The sequence below is a fragment of the Babylonia areolata genome, chromosome 23, assembly GCF_041734735.1.
Source record: "Babylonia areolata isolate BAREFJ2019XMU chromosome 23, ASM4173473v1, whole genome shotgun sequence".
NCBI classification, from domain to species: domain Eukaryota; kingdom Metazoa; phylum Mollusca; class Gastropoda; order Neogastropoda; family Buccinidae; genus Babylonia; species Babylonia areolata.
In genome coordinates this window covers 153,135-174,334 of record NC_134898.1, presented here as the reverse complement: position 1 = coordinate 174,334, position 21,200 = coordinate 153,135, and the positions used below count along the sequence as shown (strand labels likewise).

The following is a 21,200-nucleotide window of genomic DNA, read 5'->3' as shown; positions in this document are numbered from 1 at the left end:
AATGACAGGTGTGTCCATACTTGCTCAAAATGACAGGTGTGTCCATAATTCTCATGATACGCTCCTCGGCGAGACGGAATCCAAACGACTGTCGGGCCTGTGCGCTCCAAGTGACTCCCGTTTCCGGGACTACCACTGCCGATGCTACAGCGCCTGGGGGGGAGCGTGCTGCCAGACTCACAGGCCGCTGCCGTGCCTGGAGGTAGGGGCACACCCTGGGACAGACTCTCTGCACCACGGAGGGACAGACTCTCTGCAAGAAGAACATGTCCAGGCGGCCACATCTCGGAGCACACCGGGTCCTGACTTCTCCGGGGGATCGCTGGGTCACGTGGATGAAGCGTTGATTGGTTGATTATAATGGTATGAAAAACACAGCGTTGATGCAGTCTGATCTGCCACGTGGATGAAGCTTCAGTTTCAGTTTCAGTAGCTCAAGGAGGCGTCACTGCGTTCGGACAAATCCATATACGCTACACCACATCTGCCAAGCAGATGCCTGACCAGCAGCATAACCCAACGCGCTTAGTCAGGCCTTGAGTGCATGCTTACATATTTGTGTACCTATGAAAGTGGATTTCATTTTACGTAATTTCGCCAGAGGACAACACTCTCGTTGCCATGGGTTCTTTTTCAGTGCGCCAAGTGCGTGCTGCACACGGGACCTCGGTTTGTCGTCTCATCCGAAAGACTAGACGCTCAGTTTGATTTTCCAGTCAAACTTAGGAGAAAGGGCGAGAGCGGGATTCGAACCCACACCCTCACGGACTCTCTGTATTGGCAGCTGAGCGTCTTAACCATTCTGCCACCACCTGCCATGAAGCGTTGATTGGTTAGTTATAATGGTATGTAAATCACAGCGTTGATGCAGTCTGATCTGCCACGTGGATGAAGCGTTGATTGGTTGGTTATAATGGTATGTAAATCACAGCGTTGATGCAGTCTGATCTGCCACGTGGATGAAGCGATGATTGGTTGGTTATAATGGTATGTAAATCACAGCGTTGATGCAGTCTGATCTGCCACGTGGATGAAGCGTTGATTGGTTGGTTATAATGGTATAAAAAACACAATATTCTCTCAACTGGAACTCATGACATATACTTCTTTCTTTCTTTCTTTCTTCCCTCATTACATTTACTGAAGTCCTTTCTTTCTTTCTTTCTTTCTTCCCTCATTACATTTACTGAAGTCCTTTCTTTCTTTCTTTCTTTCTTCCCTCATTACATTCACTGAAGTCCTTTCTTTCTTTCTTCCCTCATTACATTCACTGAAGTCCTTTCTTTCTTTCTTTCTTCCCTTCCCTCATTACATTTACTGAAGTCCTTTCTTTCTTTCTTTCTTCCCTTCCCTCATTACATTCACTGAAGTCCTTTCTTTCTTTCTTTCTTCCCTTCCCTCATTACATTTACTGAAGTCCTTTCTTTCTTTCTTCCCTTCCCTCATTACATTTACTGAATTCCTTTCTTTCTTTCTTTCTATCTGTCTTCCCTCATTACATTTACTGAAGTCCTTTCTTTCTTTCGTCCATTCCTTCATTACATTTACTGAAGTCCTTTCTTTCTTTCTTTCTTTCTTCCCTTCCCTCATTACATTTACTGAAGTCCTTTCTTTCTTTCTTTCTTCCCTCATTACATTTACTGAAGTCCTTTCTTTCTTTCTTTCTTTCTTTCTTTCTTCCCTTCCCTCATTACATTTACTGAAGTCCTTTCTTTCTTTCTTCCCTCATTACATTTACTGAAGTCCTTTCTTTCTTTCTTTCTTCCCTCATTACATTTACTGAAGTCCTTTCTTTCTTTCTTTCTTTCTTTCTTTCTTCCCTTCCCTCATTACATTTACTGAAGTCCTTTCTTTCTTCCCTCATTACATGTACTGAAGTCCTTTCTTTCTTTCTTACCTTCCCTCATTACATTCACTGAAGTCCTTTCTTTCTTTCTTCCCTCATTACATTTACTGAAGTCCTTTCTTTCTTTCTTTCTTTCTTTTTTCCCTTCCCTCATTACATTTACTAAAGTCTTTTCTTTCTTTCTTCCCTTCCCTCATTACATTTACTGAAGTCCTTTCTATCTTTCTTCCCTCATTACATTTGTAAAAAAGGTGTTCGGTTCTAAGAGAGAGGGGAGTTATGTAGGGGGGATATGGGATCAACTAATGATGCACTCACTCACTCTCTCCTCACATCAATAGCAGGGCCACATGGAGTGGTTTTTATAGAGTGTTTACTTTACAATACAGCACACACACTAAGCAGTTCATCCTACCTAGCAAAAGCAACACACACTAAGGCAGCACACACTGCCTACTTCAAGTACTTCCTACAAGCAGCACACAGTAAAAAGATCATCCTACACCTAAAGCAGCACCTAAAGCAGCACACCTGGAACACAAACACACAACCAAAACCCAGGTCAGGTAAAATCTCAAAATATCCTGACATCACTGACATGAAAGGCCTATACCCTCTCAGCACCTTTCATCACATGTCCACCAGTATGCACTCTTCTCACACACAGATCTATGTGTGCATACTGTGCACAAAACATATCACTGACCAATACAACCCTGTGTTCAACTCATGTTACCCATCATTCAATTGAACGGTGTGTTACCATTTCCAAACAAAATCTCTTTGCCTTCACAAAGTGTCCAACTGACACAAGTACATGTATGGAAATCATTACTTCCAACATATCTCTGGTAAACAGCAATGTGCAACAACACAGCTCTGACACTCAGTGCTCTCATTGTTAATCAACTCGTTAATCACATTACTATGTTCCTTCCCACTTTGTCTGAACAAAGTAAACCACTGACACATAGCACAACTCCACATGTTACCACAACTACCAACAAATCAAAAGTGTTTCACCACACTTGCTGTTACCCCATGTGCACGCACACACACATGAAAAACCCTCAACCCACACTGACAATGTGTTAGCCTATAGATCTGTTCAGTTCACACTGAACCAACGCCACCTACTATACAAAACAAGTACTTCAAAAATACAGAACAAGATATCTGTAACCAAATAGAAGGGGTGGGGGGTGGGGGGGACTCAAAAGATTTAGGCCAGTACTTCTCTCAGTGGGTAGCTTTCACACATTAACCCCTTTTCCTTCCACAAGCCACAAGATCAACTTATCAACTTAACTGGCTGTCCACTGACATAAAACATAGTTTCCCAACACAACTAAGTTATCAACATAGCATAAAACCATTACAAGTCATGTACTCACAGCCCAACAGGGATTTCCTTGCTCCTCACATCACTGATCAGTCAGTCACCCTGTGTCAGTCAGTTCTTCTGGGAGACAGCTAAGAACTGGCATTGCTGACTGGTTTTATCCCTTCCCACAACATACTATGCAAGCTACAACACTCACTCCCCCAACTAGCTGAACTGAAATAACCAATCTTTGCTTGTCCTAATGACGCTATGTGAATGACTGACAGATTCACTGCTTAATCCCAATTCGTCCAATTCAACAGAATGATCTGATTCGCTACAATTCAACCCACTTGTCTATACACATGCTTGTGTGTGTGTTAGTTATGTGTAGTGTGTGTGTGTGTGTGTGTGTGTGTGTGTGTGTGTGTGCGCGCTCGTTATTTTACTTTATATTCCATTACTTTTGTGCTTCTGATTCTGAAAACTCACTCTCCTCACACACACACACCCGCACACGCATGCACGCGCGCGCACACGCACACACGTACACGCACACGCACACACACGCACACGCACACACACACAATTACACGTGCGGGTTTACATCGTGCATCCTTACCACTGTCCACTCCCCTCACCCGCCCTGAATTTTTCGTTTTGTTTTATTTTCTGGTCTACCATCAGCGACAGTGGAAAGACGTTTCAAGACTGACGAAAACTGCCACACAGGGTTCGAAAGTAGGAAGGGAAGAAACTACAGCTGACGAAATGAATCACTCTGTATGGGACGGTTAACTCCCTTGACATCTCGCTTCGCATTCTTAGGCCGGGTCGTGTGAGAAAACGACACATTGTTTATTTGTTTATTTATTTATTCATTTATTTATTTATTTGCTTATTTATTACTTTTGAATAAATTTTGATAAGAATCAACGAATATGGAATATTGATGCCTCATTCGGTTCTTAATTGCGTGTCTACAGGCATGTACACAGCACGGTGCATGTGTGCATGCCACACGCAGTTGGCCCCCGGGGTGTGTCTACCCATGCATGCGAAGTCTGGATCCGGCAGAATCTGCGGAAGAAACCTATCGGTTCAACGGAGAGGAAGGCGGTTATAGCAACGCACTGTGGAGTGCAGAGAGCAAGATGAGACACCGAAAGGATATCTTGGTCATCCACTGCATCCGTGCTCATCCTCCAGTCGTCTCGACTTAGTCTTGCCACTGGAAATTGGTGGACCCGGACGAGAGAGTGAGGTCGACGTTGCGCAACTCCTCTTCACTTTAAACAAACTCATCGCGCAAGTCATCAGTCATCCAAAATGACCTTTCATCCTTCATCATTTCATCACCCCCAAGTCCTGTGGCAACAGGTGAGCGACGAAACGACAGGTGTGGGTACACTGGCAGTCGCAGCCGCAGACCTGCACGCAGGCGGCTCAGGCCATAGGGTCGTTCTTCATCGACAGGAGCAGCGATGGAGCTCGGCAGCTGTGTGAGCGTCTGAACAGCCCTCTTCAGGAATGCACTGCTCACCTCCCTGGCATGAGGAAGGGGCTAGAAAAGGTGCCCTAAAAATTGCCTGCTCCATATCACCCTGGCCAGCATACCGCGGCTGGCGGGGACCCTACATCAGCGGTCGAAACAAGAAAGAAAAGAAAAAAACAAGGATCGTTCCTCTCACCATTGGTGCTTGGAACATAAGGACTCTCCTGGACAGAGATAACGCGGACAGACCCCAAAGGAGAACGGCACTAGTTGCATCCGAACTCGCCAGATACAATATTGACATCGCAGCCTTGAGTGAGACTCGGCTTGCAGGCGAAGGCGAGCTCTGTGAACAGGGATCTGGTTACACCTTCTTCTGGAGTGGACGAGGAAGTGAAGAGGGACGTGAGGCTGGCGTTGGTTTTGCAGTAAAAACAGCACTTGTCAGCAAGCTAGCTGGAATCCCAAAGGGAGTCAATGATAGGCTTATGACCATGAAACTCCCACTGGCATCTGGCTAGAAGCACCTCACCATTGTCAGTGCCTACGCCCCAACCATGACCAACCCGGATGAAGTGAAGGCGAAGTTCTACGAGGACCTTCACTCTGTCATTGCTGCTATCCCTAAAGCAGATAAGCTCATCATTCTTGGGGACTTCAATGCTAGAGTTGGCTCTGACTACATCTCCTGGGATGGAGTGATTGGAAAGCATGGTGTGGGCCACTGCAACCCAAATGGATTGCTTTTGCTTCAGACCTGTGCAGAGCACGAACTGCTGATAACCAACACATTTTTCTGCCTCCCTACCCGTAACAGGACGTCATGGATGCACCCTCGCTCAAAGCATTGGCATCTCATCGATTATGTCATCGTCAGGAAAAGGGATAGGCAAAATGTACGTGTAACAAAGACCATGTGCGGCACCGAGTGTTGGACAGATCATCGCCTTGTAGTCTCGAAGCTGAATATTCGAATCCAGCCCAAGAGACGCCCCCAAGGCCAGAAGGCTCCAAAACGGCTTAACATCGCTAAGCTGAAAAACATCACCATCAAACAGTCCTTTGTGGAGCTGCTGGAAGATCGTCTGGAATCCACCTCTCTGGACAACCAGAATGTGGAGTCTGACTGGAGGACCCTGCGTGAGCTGATCTATAGTACAGCTTCAGAGACCCTGGGACCTATGACCAGAAAGCACAAAGACTGGTTTGATGAAAACTGTGATGAAATCAAGCAGCATCTGGATGAGAAACGCCGTCTGCATCAAGCCTACCTGAGCAACCCAAAGTCCACATCAAAAAAGGATGCGTACAATGCCATCCGCAGGACTGTTCAGCAAAAGTTACGCCAGATGCAGGATAAGTGGCTGAGTGACAAAGCTGATGAGATCCAGGGATATGCTGACAGGCACGATATGAAGAGGTTCTATGATGCCTTAAAAGAAGTCTACGGCCCCACATCCTCAGGATCATCCCCCCTCCTCAGTGCAGATGGGAATACCTTGATCACCGAGAAGGAGAAAATTCTCGAACACTGGGCTGAGCACTTCAACAGTGTCTTAAATCGCCCTTCCTTCATAAATGATGAAGCCATAGACCGTCTCCCACAAGTCCCCATCTATGAAGCACTGGATGATCCGCCAACACCTCTTGAGACCCAGAAAGCAATCCGTCTGCTATCCAGTGGCAAAGCACCTGGCTCAGACTCCATACCAGCAGAGGTCTACAAGGATGGAGGCACTGTGCTGACTGAGAAGCTCCATCAGCTGTACTCACTCATGTGGAAAGAAGAGACGATCCCCCAGGATTTCAAAGATGCATCTATCATTCACTTGTACAAGCGAAAGGGGAACCGGCAAGCCTGTGATAACCATCGGGGCATTTCCTTGCTCTCCATCGCAGGCAAGATACTTGCCAGGATCCTACTAAACCGCCTCACAGCACACCTTGACCAAGGTCATTTGCCTGAGAGCCAATGTGGATTCCGGAAAGAGCGCGGAACCACCGACATGGTGTTTGCTGCAAGGCAGCTGCAAGAGAAATGTCAGGAGCAAAATGCTGATCTGTTCTCCACCTATGTCGACCTCACTAAGGCCTTCGACACCGTGAGTAGAGAGGGACTGTGGAAGGTCATGGCCAAGTACGGATGCCCTCGGAAATTTATTTCCTTGGTCAGCCAATTCCATGAAGGCATGCAGGCTCGAGTCCAGGACAATGGCGAAACATCTGCTCCTTTTGCTGTCACAAATGGTGTCAAGCAAGGCTGTGTCCTGACTCCAACGCTGTTCAGCCTCATGTTCTCTGCAATGCTTACTGATGCCTTCAGAGATGGCGATATTGGAATCGGCCTAAAGTACCAAACAGATGGCAAGCTGTTTAACCTCAGAAGGCTTCAAGCAAAAACGAAGGTCATGACAGACATCATCAGAGACTTTTTGTTTGCTGATGATTGTGCCCTCAACGCTGGATCTGCTCCCCACACTACTGTATGCCTGTGAAACTTGGACAGTGTACCAACGACATGCCAAGAAGCTGAACCACTTCCACACAACATGCCTCAGGAAGCTACTGAACATCGAGTGGCAAGACAGGAGCCCAGACACAGAGGTGCTCGCAAAAGCCACCCTTCCCAGCATCTTCACCATCCTGATGAAGTCCCAGCTTTGCTGGGCTGGACACGTGGCGCGCATGCCAGACCATCGGCTGCCCAAAAGGCTCTTCTATGGCGAGCTGCAACAAGGGAAGAGATCATACGGAGGTCAGAAGAAGCGCTTCAGAGATACTCTGAAAGTCTCTCTGAAAGCGTTTGATATCAACCCTGACTCCTGGGAGGAATCTGCAGTGGACCATGACAAATGGCACGCTGCTGTGCACAAAGGTGCCAAGTTGTTCGAGGCCAACAGGACTGCTGCAGCTGTTCAGAAGAGGCAGGCCAGAAAGTCACGGGCAAACAAGCTCCCTGACAATGGTATGCCTGTCTTTGTCTGCCCCAACTGTCAGCGAACATTTCGTGCGCAGATTGGACTATTCAGCCATCTGCGCATTCACAGATAGATTCATGAGCATCCTCCCCCCCACCCCACCACCACCCTCCCCCCATCCCCCAGCTGGATGACAACGATGGTCATCATCGATCTCGATGGACACACCACACCACATGATGACAAGTTCACCCGTTTACGTCACAAAGAGATTGGGGAGACAGGACAATACAACTCTCGGCATGTTAGCCGGCATGATCAAAGTTCACATTAGCATAAATTCTCCCCAGCTTATATTCCGAAGTCCCGCCATCTACGTCAGTTGCGTTCGTGGAAGGGGAGATGGGGAACGACTTGAAAGACAGGCCGCCACACGGGATGTTTCGACATGCCGTGCTCGTCTGTTTCGAACACGGGGATTGTGGCAGACGTCACATAACCGCACGCGTTTCTACAGCTGGGGCGGGTGACGCGGCGTCGCTGACCAAAGAGGGCCGACTAGGGAGCGGGGGTGAGGGAGGGTGGAAGGAGGGAGGGTGGCGCGGTGTCGGCGCGACCTCAAAGACTGGACTTTGGATGGAGCCGGAAGGGAGATAAGAAGGGGGAGGGGGGGGGGGGGGGGGGGGACAGAGTGTGGGTGGTGGGAGTGACACTGCTGGCACACTATAACACATTTACTAAAATCCTTTCTTTCTTTCTTCCCTCATTACATTTACTGAAGTCCTTTCTTTCTTCCCTTCCCTCATTACATTTACTGAAGTCCTTTCTTTCTTTCTTTCTTTCTTCCCTTCCCTCATTACATTTACTGAAGTCCTTTCTTTCTTTCTTTCTTTCTTTCTTCCCTCATTACATTTACTGAAGTCCTTTCTTTCTTTCTTTCTTCTCTCATTACATTTACTGAAGTCCTTTCTTTCTTTCTTTCTTCCCTCATTACATTTACTGAAGTCCGTCCTTTCTTTCTTTCTTCCCTCATTACATTCACTGAAGTCCTTTCTTTCTTTCATTTGTCCCTTCCCTCATTACATTTACTGAAGTCCTTTCTTTCTTTCTTTCTTTCTTCCCTTCCCTCATTACATTTACTGAAGTCCTTTCTTTCTTTCTTTCTTTCTTTCTTCCCTCATTACATTTACTGAAGTCCTTTCTTTCTTTCTTTCTTCTCTCATTACATTTACTGAAGTCCTTTCTTTCTTTCTTTCTTCCCTCATTACATTTACTGAAGTCCGTCCTTTCTTTCTTTCTTCCCTCATTACATTCACTGAAGTCCTTTCTTTCTTTCTTTCTTCCCTCATTACATGTACTGAAGTCCTTTCTTTCTTTCTTCCCTCATTACATTTACTGAAGTCCTTTCTTTCTTTCTTTCTCCCTTCCCTCATTACATTTACTGAAGTCCTTTCTTTCTTTCTTCCCTCATTACATTTACTGAAGTCCTTTCTTTCTTTCTTTCGTCCCTTCCCTCATTACATTTACTGAAGTCCTTTCTTTCTTTCTTCCCTCATTACATATACTTAAGTTCTTTCTTTCTTCCCCTTTAACTCATTCAGTCCTGAATCCCAGCATTGGTCTGGTGATTCAATATAACGCTTTCCACAATCTGCATAAATCTGCATAAACTGCAAGCAAAGGGAACTAACTTCTACGTAAAGAAAAAAAAAACGAAAAAAAAAGCCTGTTGATTTCAGTATATCCTATGCTTTCCCCATCACTATGACAGTGCAGCCTGACAATATACCCAATGTTTTTCTCCATAGTTATGACAAGAAAGCGTGCTGAGGCTGTCAGTATATCCTATGTTTTAACCATCACTATGGCAAGGAAATCAGCTGAGGCTGTCACTATATCCTGTGTTCTTACCATCACTATGACAAGGAAATCAGCTGAGGCTGTCACTATATCCTGTGTTCTTACCATCACTATGACAAGGAAATCAGCTGAGGCTGTCACTATATCCTGTGTTCTTACCATCACTATGACAAGGAAATCAGCTGAGGCTGTCACTATATCCTGTGTTCTTACCATCACTATGACAAGGAATACAGCTAAGGCTGTCACTATATCCTGTGTTCTTACCATCACTGTGACGAGGAAGCCTGTTAAGGCTGTCACTATATCCTATGTTCTTACCATCACTGTGACAAGGAATACAGCTGAGGCTGTCACTATATCCTATGTTCTTACCATCACTATGACAAGGAATACAGTTAAGGCTGTCACTATATCCTATGTTCTTACCATCACTGTGACAAGGAATACAGCTGAGGCTGTCACTATATCCTATGTTCTTACCATCACTATGACAAGGAATACAGCTGAGGCTGTCACTATATCCTGTGTTCTTACCATCATTCTGACAAGGAATACAGCTAAGGCTGTCACTATATCCTGTGTTCTTACCATCACTGTGACGAGGAAACCTGTTAAGGCTGTCACTATATCCTGTGTTCTTACCATCACTCTGACAAGGAATACAGCTAAGGCTGTCACTATATCCTGTGTTCTTACCATCACTGTGACAAGGAATACAGCTGAGGCTGTCACTATATCCTATGTTCTTACCATCACTGTGACAAGGAATACAGCTGAGGCTGTCACTATATCCTATGTTCTTACCATCACTGTGACGAGGAAGCCTATTAAGGCTGTCACTATATCCTGTGTTCTTACCATCACTGTGACAAGGAATACAGCTAAGGCTGTCACTATATCCTGTGTTCTTACCATCACTGTGACAAGGAATACAGCTAAGGCTGTCACTATATCCTGTGTTCTTACCATCACTCTGACAAGGAATACAGCTAAGGCTGTCACTATATCCTATGTTCTTACCATCATTCTGACAAGGAATACAGCTAAGGCTGTCACTATATCCTGTGTTCTTACCATCACTATGACAAGGAATACAGCTAAGGCTGTCACTATATCCTGTGTTCTTACCATCACTGTGACAAGGAATACAGCTAAGGCTGTCACTATATCCTATGTTCTTACCATCACTATGACAAGGAATACAGCTAAGGCTGTCACTATATCCTATGTTCTTACCATCACTGTGACGAGGAAACCTGTTAAGGCTGTCACTATATCCTATGTTCTTACCATCATTCTGACAAGGAATACAGCTAAGGCTGTCACTATATCCTATGTTCTTACCATCACTGTGACGAGGAAACCTGTTAAGGCTGTCACTATATCCTATGTTCTTACCATCACTGTGACGAGGAAACCTGTTAAGGCTGTCACTATATCCTGTGTTCTTACCATCACTGTGACGAGGAAACCTATTAAGGCTGTCACTATATCCTATGTTCTTACCATCATTCTGACAAGGAATACAGCTAAGGCTCTCAACTCCCTAGGGTTGACTGGGTGAAATCCTTCCACTGACAAGTAAAACAAAATAAATCTTAATTCTGGGATTGCATGTGTTTGCACACACACACACACACACACACACACACACACACACACACACACACACACACACACACACACACACACAGAGAGAGAGAGAGAGAGAGAGAGAGAGAGAGAGAGAGAGATGTGCTCGGCTATCCATACACATATGCACCGATCCGCACATGCACAAGTGCGCGCGCGCGCGCGCGCGCACGCACACACACACACACACACACACACACACACACACGAATATCAGTATCACTTAGAACAGCCAGACGTTGAATGCTACTCCACACAGAGACACACAGAGCCACGCACACACAAAATACACACACAAACACACACACACAAAACATAAAACAAAAGCATACATGCATACATTCACACACTCGTTCACACGCAAACACACACAAACACACACAAACACACACAAACAAACAAACAAACACACAAACACACACACACACACGAACACACACACACATCCGTGTGCTCGCGCAGACTAAAAAAAAAAGGTCAACTGAATACAACAGCTCATAAAGAGATGAACAGAAAAAGCCAAGAAAAGCTCTATTCCACTTTTCAGATGGTAATCATTCTGCCATCTATGTTTTAATGTATGGCATAATGACTGCCAGTCACAAAGCAGGCACTGAAGTATATCATACACAAGACGTACAGTGTGGGTGGGGGTGTGGTCTGGTGGTGGTGGTGGTGGTGGTGTGTGTGTGTGTGTGTGTGTGTGTGTGTGTGTGTGTGTGAAATTTCTGATATTTGACAGGATAATTGTTGTATCACCTGAGAGAGACAACGCGCGCGCGCGCGCCTGTGTGTTTGCGTGTGTGTGTGTGTGTGTGTGTGTGTGTGTGTGTGTGTGTGTGTGTGAAAGAGAGAGAGAACTTGTACTTTGTGTGTGTGTGTGTGTGTGTGTGTGTGTGTGTGTGTGTGTGTGTTTAGGATGGAGTTCGAGTATGAGAGAGAAATAGGTAATGTGTTTTATGACCCAACATACCATCTGGTGACGGTAGCTAAAACATTGATAACATGTGAATGTATTCGTTTATAAAGAAATTAATTTAGAAATAACTTACAAGGAGAATATCTCAATCGCAGTAACTGTCAAATCAAAGGGGAGCATTTCTCAATCCCACTGCCTGTCAGGGAGCATATCTCAACCCCACTGCCTCTCAAGTTGCACGGAGCATTTCTCAATCCCACTGTCTGTCAAGTTACAGGGATCATTTCTCAATCCCACTGCCTGTCAGGTTATAGGAGAGTATTTCTAAATCCCACTGCCTGTCAGGTCACAGGGGAGCATTTCTCAATCCCACTGCCTGTCAAGTTATAGGGGAGTATTTCTAAATCCCACTGCCTGTCAGGTCACAGGGAGCATTTCTCAATCCCACTGCCTGTCAGGTTATAGGGGAGTATTTCTAAATCCCACTGCCTGTCAGGTCACAGGGAGCATTTCTCAGTCCCACTGCCTGTCAGGTTACAGGGGAGTATTTCTAAATCCCACTGCCTGTCAGGTCACAGGGGAGCATTTATCAATCCCACTGCCTGTCAGGTTATAGGGGAGTATTTCTAAATCCCACTGCCTGTCAGGTCACAGGGAGCATTTCTGAATCCCACTGCCTGTCAAGTTACAGGGGAGCATTTCTAAATCCCACTGCCTGTCAGGTCACAGGGGAGCATTTATCAATCCCACTGCCTGTCAAGTTACAGGGGAGCATTTCTGAATCCCACTGTCAAGTGACAGGGAGCATTTCTCAATCCCACTGCCTGTCAGATCACAGGGGAGCATTTCTCAATCCCACTGCCTGTCAAAATGCAGGGAGCATTTCTCAATCCCACTGCCTGTCAAAATACAGGGAGCATTTCTCAATCCCACTGCCTGTCAAAATACAGGGAACCTTTCTCAATCCCACTGCCTGTCAAAATACAGGGAGCATTTCACAGTGCCAATGCCTGTCAGGTTGCAGGGAGCATTTCTCAATCCCACTGCCTGTCAAAATACAGGGAACATTTCTGAATCCCACTGCCTGTCAAGTTACAGGGGAGCATTTGTCAGTCCCACTGCCTGTCAGATCACAGTGGAGCATTTCTCAATACCAATGCCTGTCAGGTTACAGGGAGCATTTCTCAATGCCACTGCCTGTCAGATTAGAGGGGAGCATTTCTCAATCCCACTGCCTATCAGATTAGAGGGGAGCATTTCTGAATCCCACTGCCTGTCAGATTACAGGGAAGCATTTCTCAATGTCACTGCCTGTCAGGCTGCAGGGAGCATTTCTTAATCGTACTGCCTGTCAGGTTACAGGGGAGTATTTTTCAATGCCACTGCCTGTCAGGGTGCAGGGAGCATTTCTCAATGCCACTGCCTGTCAGGTTGCAGGGAGCATTTCTCAATCCCGCTGCCTGTCAGGTTACAGGGGAGCATTTCTCAATCCCACTGCCTGTCAGGTTACATGGGAGCATTTCTCAATGCCACTGCCTGTCAAATCACAGGGGAACATTTCTGTTTGTGGTTGACATTGTAAGCATTCTGTTCTGGTGATAGTGGTTTCTGTTGTTGTTCTTTCTGTTTGTGCTTGACATTGTTAGCATTCTGTTCAGGTGATAGTGATTACTGTTGTTCTATCTTTCTGTTTGTGGTTGACATTGCAAGCATTCTGTTCTGGTGATAGTGGTTCCTGTCTTTCTGTTTGTGGTTGACGTTGTAAGCATTCTGTTCTGATGACAGTTGTTCCTGTTGTTCTATCTGTTTGTGTTTGACATTGTAAGCAGTCTGTTCTGATGATGGTTGTTCCTGTTGTTTCTTTCCTTCTTTCTTTCTTTCTTTCCGTGAACAGTAATGCTCACAGATAGGTGGTCGGATCCACTTCACACCTTTATATTTTTACACCCTCACTTCGTGCCACTCTCACCACTTCTCCACCCCCACCCCCACCCCCACCCCGTAACAGCTCCTGTGTACACCTCCTCGATCCGTGTTACTTTGGTCTTACCCTTCTGCCCTTTCATTCCCCCTGCCCTTTCATTCCTTCTGCCCTTTCATTCCCCCTGCCCTTTCATTCCTTCCGCCCTTTCATTCCCCCTGCCCTTTCATTCCTTCTGCCCTTTCATTCCCCCTGCCCTTTCATTCCCCCTGCCCTTTCATTCCTTTCACTTTATTCTTACCACGTGAATATGCTGACAGCGTCTCATTGTGCGACTCATCAAAGACCCCATGTTGTGTGTATAAGCTTACTTAGGTTTTCTTCTTTTTTTCCTCTTTTTTTTTTCTTTTTCTTGCTCTTGACACCAGCAAACGGTGTTATACATTACAAAGCTGTCACTGGTTTAGAAATCAATCTCGCATATGACGTGTAAGTAAAGTTTGGCTGTGTTTGTAGTCAGTGAGTGACACAAAATAAAATGTGCGTGTGTCAGGGGTGGTGGCGGCGGAGGGTGGTAGTGGTGGTAGTAGTGTGTGTGTGTGTGTGTGGGTGTGTCTGTGTGTGACAGAGACAGACAGAGATACGGAGGGAGACAGAAAAAAAGAGAGAGAGACAAGACAAGACGTTACAAGACAAGCCAAAATTCTTTATTTTCGAGGATAAAAGATAAGCACTGGCGCGCTTTTTTACATCCAGTCCCCGCCCTGAACAATGTATACACTGCACAATGCTACATGCGTGTCACGGCATGCACTACACAATACTACATAAGTCATAAGTCGTCCTCTCATCTACTCCAAGTCTCATCATCGTCCTCTCATCATCGTCCTCTCATCTACTCCAAGTCTCATCGTCCTCTCATCTACTCCAAGTCTCATCATCGTCCTCTCATCTACTTCAAGTCTCATCATCGTCCTCTCATCTACTCCAAGTCTCATCATCGTCCTCTCATCATCGTCCTCTCATCTACTTCAAGTCTCATCATCGTCCTCTCATCTACTCCAAGTCTCATCATCGTCCTCTCATCTACTCCAAGTCTCATCATCGTCCTCTCATCCTCGTCCTCTCATCTACTTCAAGTCTCATCCTCGTCCTCTCATCTACCCCAAGTCTCATCATCGTCCTCTCATCTACTCCAAGTCTCATCATCGTCCTCTCATCATCGTCCTCTCATCTACCTCAAGTCTCATCATCGTCCTCCCATCTACTTCAAGTCTCATCATCGTCCTCTCATCTACTCCAAGTCTCATCATCGTCCTCTCATCATCGTCCTCTCATCTACTCCAAGTCTCATCATCGTCCTCTCATCTACTCCAAGTTTCATCATCGTCCTCTCATCTACTTCAAGTCTCATCATCGTCCTCTCATCTACTCCAAGTCTCATCATCGTCCTCTCATCATCGTCCTCTCATCTACTCCAAGTCTCATCATCGTCCTCTCATCCTCGTCCTCTCATCTACTTCAAGTCTCATCCTCGTCCTCTCATCTACTTCATGTCTCATCATCGTCCTCTCATCTACTCCAAATCTCATCATCGTCCTCTCATCTACTCCAAATCTCATCATCGTCCTCTCATCTACTCCAAGTCTCATCATCGTCCTCTCATCATCGTCCTCTCATCTACTCTGAGTCTCATCATCGTCCTCCCATCTACTTCAAGTCTCATCATCGTCCTCTCATCTACTCCAAGTCTCATCATCGTCCTCTCATCATCGTCCTCTCATCTACTCCAAGTCTCATCATCGTCCTCTCATCTACTCCAAGTCTCATCATCGTCCTCTCATCTACTTCAAGTCTCATCATCGTCCTCTCATCATCGTCCTCTCATCTACTCCAAGTCTCATCATCGTCCTCTCATCATCGTCCTCTCATCTACTCCAAGTCTCATCATCGTCCTCTCATCTACTCCAAGTCTCATCATCGTCCTCTCATCTACTTCAAGTCTCATCATCGTCCTCTCATCTACTCCAAGTCTCATCATCGTCCTCTCATCATCGTCCTCTCATCTACTTCAAGTCTCATCATCGTCCTCTCATCTACTCCAAGTCTCATCATCGTCCTCTCATCTACTCCAAGTCTCATCATCGTCCTCTCATCCTCGTCCTCTCATCTACTTCAAGTCTCATCCTCGTCCTCTCATCTACTTCAAGTCTCATCATCGTCCTCTCATCTACTCCAAGTCTCATCATCGTCCTCTCATCTACTTCAAGTCTCATCATCGTCCTCTCATCTACTCCAAGTCTCACAACTTCAAAAACTCCACAATCATGAGATGGTCATTCTTTTTACAAAAGTATGTTTTTGAAGCAGTTTCTGGCACTTCAAATCAGATTGTTGATGTACTTTCCAGATCGACACTAGATCAGAGGGCTCATTCATTTCATGTTACTGTGTTTTGCTGCAGAAACAAAGAAAACAAAAACAACAAACAAACAAAAACCCAAAAAAGACCCCCCCCAAAAAAAAAACCAAAAAAAACAAAACAAAACAAAAAAACAACAACCAAAAACGGTCATTGTTTTTTCTTTGTGACGAAGGCGTTTTAGAGTTGTTCTGAATCTGGATGGAACAGAGAATATGTCTTTGAGAAACAGTGAGAATGGGAATGAAAACAGACTTTATTTTCCTATGAATATATATATATATATATATATATATATATATATATATATATATATATATATATATGTGTGTGTGTGTGTGTGTGTGTGTGTGTGTGTGTGTGTGTGTGTGTGTGCGTGGGTGGGTGGGTGAGTGGGTGGGTGGGTGGGTGTGTTATCATGATGTGTGGAACAATGGGTTATCCTGATGGAACGATGGGTTAACATGATGTGTGACAATGGTTATCCTGGTGTGTGGAACAGTGGGTTATCCTGGTGTGTGGAACAATGGGTTATGCTGGTGTGTGGAACAATGGGTTATCCTGGTGTGTGGAACAGTGGGTTATCCTGGTGTGTGGAACAGTGGGTTATCCTGGTGTGTGGAACAGTGGGTTATGCTGGTGTGTGGAACAATGGGTTATCCTGGTGTGTGGAACAGTGGGTTATCCTGGTGTGTGGAACAGTGGGTTATCCTGGTGTGTGGAACAGTGGGTTATGCTGGTGTGTGGAACAATGGGTTATCCTGGTGTATAACTGTTGGGACAGACAGAAAGACAGACAGAAAGATAGACAGATGTATGGCTGTGTGTATACCTGTTGGGTCAGACAGAGAGACAGACAGAAAGATAGACAGATGTATGGCTGTGTGTATACCTGTTGGGTCAGACAGAGAGAAAGATGTATGGCTGTGTGTATACCTGTTGGGTCAGACAGAGAGACAGACAGCAAGATAGACAGATGTATGGCTGTGTGTATACCTGTTGGGTCAGACAGAGAGACAGATGTATGGCTGTGTGTATACCTGTTGGGTCAGACAGAGAGAAAGATGTATGTCTGTGTGTATACCTGTTGGGACAGACAGAGAGACAGACAGCAAGATAGACAGATGTATGTCTGTGTGTATACCTGTTGGGTCAGACAGAGAGACAGATGTATGGCTGGGTGTGCACCTGTTGGGACAGGAAGACAGACAGCCAGCCAAACAGACAGACAGTCAGCCAGCCAGCCAGACAGACAGACAGACAGATGTATGGCTGGGTGTATACTTGGGTCAGGAAGACAGACAGACAGACAGATGTATGGCTGGGTGTATACCTGTTGGTACAGAAAGACAGACAAAGAACAGAAAGACCGACATATGTATGGCTGGGTGTATAGCTGTTTGGTCATAAGACAAACAGACAGACACACAGAGAAATGTGTGGCTGGTCGTAAACCTGTTTGGACGGACAGACAGACAGACAGATGTACGCCTGGGTGTATACCTGTTGGGTCAGTAAGACAGACAGGGGGACAGAGAGAAGGACGCATATCTGGGTGTGCACCTTTCCTTTGATTGCAGCGCCACTCAACGAAATCTTTGGGTCGGAACGAAAACAGGAGTTGTGTCCGGGCGGATACACTCACGGCTTGTAGAGAGAGAGAGGGGGAGAGAAGGTGCTATACCACTGTGTCTTGCTGCGCCACCTCTTCGTCTGTGTTTGGTCGGGTGGTTTATACGGCACTTATATTTATCTTCTTTGCCCTCCAGGTAAGTACACGATCTACAGTGGTGATGACACCACTACCACTACCACCACCACCAACAACAGCAACAACAACAATAACAACAACAAAAACAACAACAACAAAAACAAACAAAAACAAACAAACACCGGGAACAGCCGCAGTTTTGCCCGCCATAGATGCTTGGAACAGAGAATGTATCTTGTTTTTTCTTTGGTTTTGTCTTTTCTTTTTCTTTCTTTCTTCTTTCTTCTTCTTATTCTCCATTTGAAAAATCTTCTTTCAGATACGAAATCAGTGAATGTTTCCTGTTTTATTTTTTTCTGTTAATTGATATATGATAACATGCTTTTTGTCCGCGCGATTTTCTTATTGTTGTTATTTTCAACATGAAAATGTGGTATTTGAGGAAAATAGCTTTTTTTCTCATAGGGAGAGGGTATGCTGGATAGGGATAGGGTATGCTGAATCATATGGAGAGGGTATGCTGAATCATAGGGAGAGGGTATGCTGGATAGGGATAGGGTATGCTGAATCATATGGAGAGGGTATGCTGAATCATAGGGAGAGGGTATGCTGAATGATAGGGAGAGGATATGCTGAATGATAGGGAGAGGGTATGCTGAATGATAGGGAGAGGGTATGCTGAATAGGGAGAGGGTATGCTGAATCATGGGGAAAGGGTATGCTGGATCATAGGTAGACGATATGCTGGATCGTAGGATGAGGGTATGCTGGATCATAGGGAGAGGGTATGCTGGATCATAGAGAGAGGGTATGTTGGATCATAGGGAGAGGGTATGCTGGATCATAGGGAGAGGGTATGCTGAATCATAGGGAGAGGATATGTTGGATCATAGGGAGAGGGTATGCTGGATCATAGGGAGAGGGTATGTTGGATCATAGGGAGAGGGTATGCTGGATCATAGGGAGAGAGTATGCTGGATAGGGAGAGGGTATGCTGGATTATAGGGAGAGGGTATGCTGGATCATAGGGAGAGGGTATGCTGGATAGGGAGAGGGTATGCTGAATCATAGGGAGAGGGTATGCTGGATCATAGGGAGAGGGTATGCTGGATCATAGGGAGAGGGTATGCTGGATAGAGAGAGGGTATGTTGGATCATAGGGAGAGGGTATGCTGGATCATAGGGAGAGGGTATGCTGGATCGTAGGGAGAGGATATGCTGGATAGGGAGAGGGTATGGTGGATAGGGAGAGGGTATGCTGGATCATAGGGAGAGGGTATGCTGGATCATAGGGAGAGGGTATGCTGGATAGAGAGAGGGTATGTTGGATCATAGGGAGAGGGTATGCTGGATCATAGGGAGAGGGTATGCTGGATCATAGGGAGAGGGTATGCTGGATAGGGAGAGGGTATGCTGAATCATAGGGAGAGGGTATGCTGGATCATAGGGAGAGGGTATGCTGGATAGGGAGAGGGTATGCTGGATCATAGGGAGAGGGTATGCTGGATAGGGAGAGGGTATGCTGGATCATAGGGAGAGGGTATGCTGGATCATAGGGAGAGGGTATGCTGGATAGGGAGAGGGTATGCTGGATCATAGGGAGAGGGTATGCTGGATCATAGGGAGAGGGTATGCTGGATAGGGAGAGGGTATGCTGAATCATAGGGAGAGGGTATGCTGGATCATAGGGAGAGGGTATGCTGGATAGGGAGAGGGTATGCTGGATCATAGGGAGAGGGTATGCTGGATAGGGAGAGGGTATGCTGGATCATAGAGAGAGGATATGTTGGATCATAGGGAGAGGGTATGCTGGATCACAGGGAGAGGGTATGCTGAATCATAGGGAGAGGGTATGCTGGATAGGGAGAGGGTATGCTGAATCATAGGGAGAGGGTATGCTGGATCATAGGGAGAGGGTATGCTGGATCATAGGGAGAGGGTATGCTGGATAGGGAGAGGGTATGCTGAATGATAGGGAGAGGGTATGCTGGATCATAGGGAGAGGGTATGCTGGATAGGGAGAGGGTATGCTGGATCATAGGGAGAGGGTATGCTGGATCATAGGGAGAGGGTATGCTGGATAGGGAGAGGGTATGCTGGATCATAGGGAGAGGGTATGCTGGATAGGGAGAGGGTATGCTGGATCATAGGGAGAGGGTATGCTGAATCATAGGGAGAGGGTATGCTGGATAGGGAGAGGGTATGCTGGATAGGGAGAGGGTATGCTGGATCATAGGGAGAGGGTATGCTGGATAGGGAGAGGGTATGCTTGATAGGGAGAGGGTATGCTGGATCATAGGGAGAGGGTATGCTGGATCATAGGGAGAGGGTATGCTGGATAGGGAGAGGGTATGCTGGATCATAGGGAGAGGGTATGGTGGATAGGGAGAGGGTATGCTGGATCATAGGGAGAGGGTATGCTGGATAGGGAGAGGGTATGCTGGATCATAGGGAGAGTGTATGCTGGATAGGGAGAGGGTATGCTGGATCATAGGGAGAGGGTATGCTGGATCATAGGGAGAGGGTATGCTGGATCATAGGGAGAGGGTATGGTGGATAGGGAGAGGGTATGCAACCTTGTTTGGAAGCAACAACTGACAACAACAGGAACAACGTTTTCCAGAACCTTTACATTGACAAAAATTCAACCCCATTTCCATCCTCTCCCACTTTTAAAAGATAGCATTCAAATGTGAAAATTAACACTTCAATGAAATGTCTACGGTCAGCAGCACGTTTGACGAGACATTTAACCGAACCCCTCCTCCACTGGCAATAGGAACGTGAATAGGATTGCCCCATGTCAGGCGGCAAGTGGGTTGATGACGCCCTCCTGGCTCGTGGTGTATGGGGCGACTGTCGTGTTGGCAGACCGCCACCAAGCCGCTGTGAAGAAAGCAAACACACTTCACAAAGCGTTTCTTTCTGCCTTTCTAGGTCAGCTGTCTTGGGTGTTGTTGTTTTTTTTCTCCAGACGAGGATTTCTTACCGTGGGCTTTCTGTACACATTCAGGGTCTTTTGATGTTGTCGATTCCAGTGTATGTAGGTGTATGCATGCATACACACACATACCTCATCCTCCACACACACACACATACACATACACGCACGTGCACAGAGCTCACCTGACACATGTGTACACTTACGC

At 46.0% G+C, this 21,200-nt stretch overlaps 1 protein-coding gene across 3 annotated transcripts in view; it reads left to right on the top strand.

The window, feature by feature from the left end:
- Positions 1–345: 345 nt before the first annotated feature.
- LOC143298117 (organic cation transporter protein-like) overlaps positions 346–21,200 on the top strand; it is a 128,702-nt gene continuing 107,847 nt past the window's right edge. The window contains exons 1-2 of one of the 3 annotated variants that reach the window (XM_076610818.1): positions 346–363; positions 17,921–18,109. In XM_076610818.1, the coding sequence (XP_076466933.1) occupies positions 361–363; positions 17,921–18,109 (192 nt within the window). In that variant the 5' untranslated portion in view covers positions 346–360. Of the gene's footprint in view, positions 364–17,920; positions 18,110–20,969; positions 20,989–21,072; positions 21,095–21,200 lie in introns of those variants that run through there. The other 2 variants (XM_076610822.1, XM_076610820.1) reach the window with 2 other exon arrangements.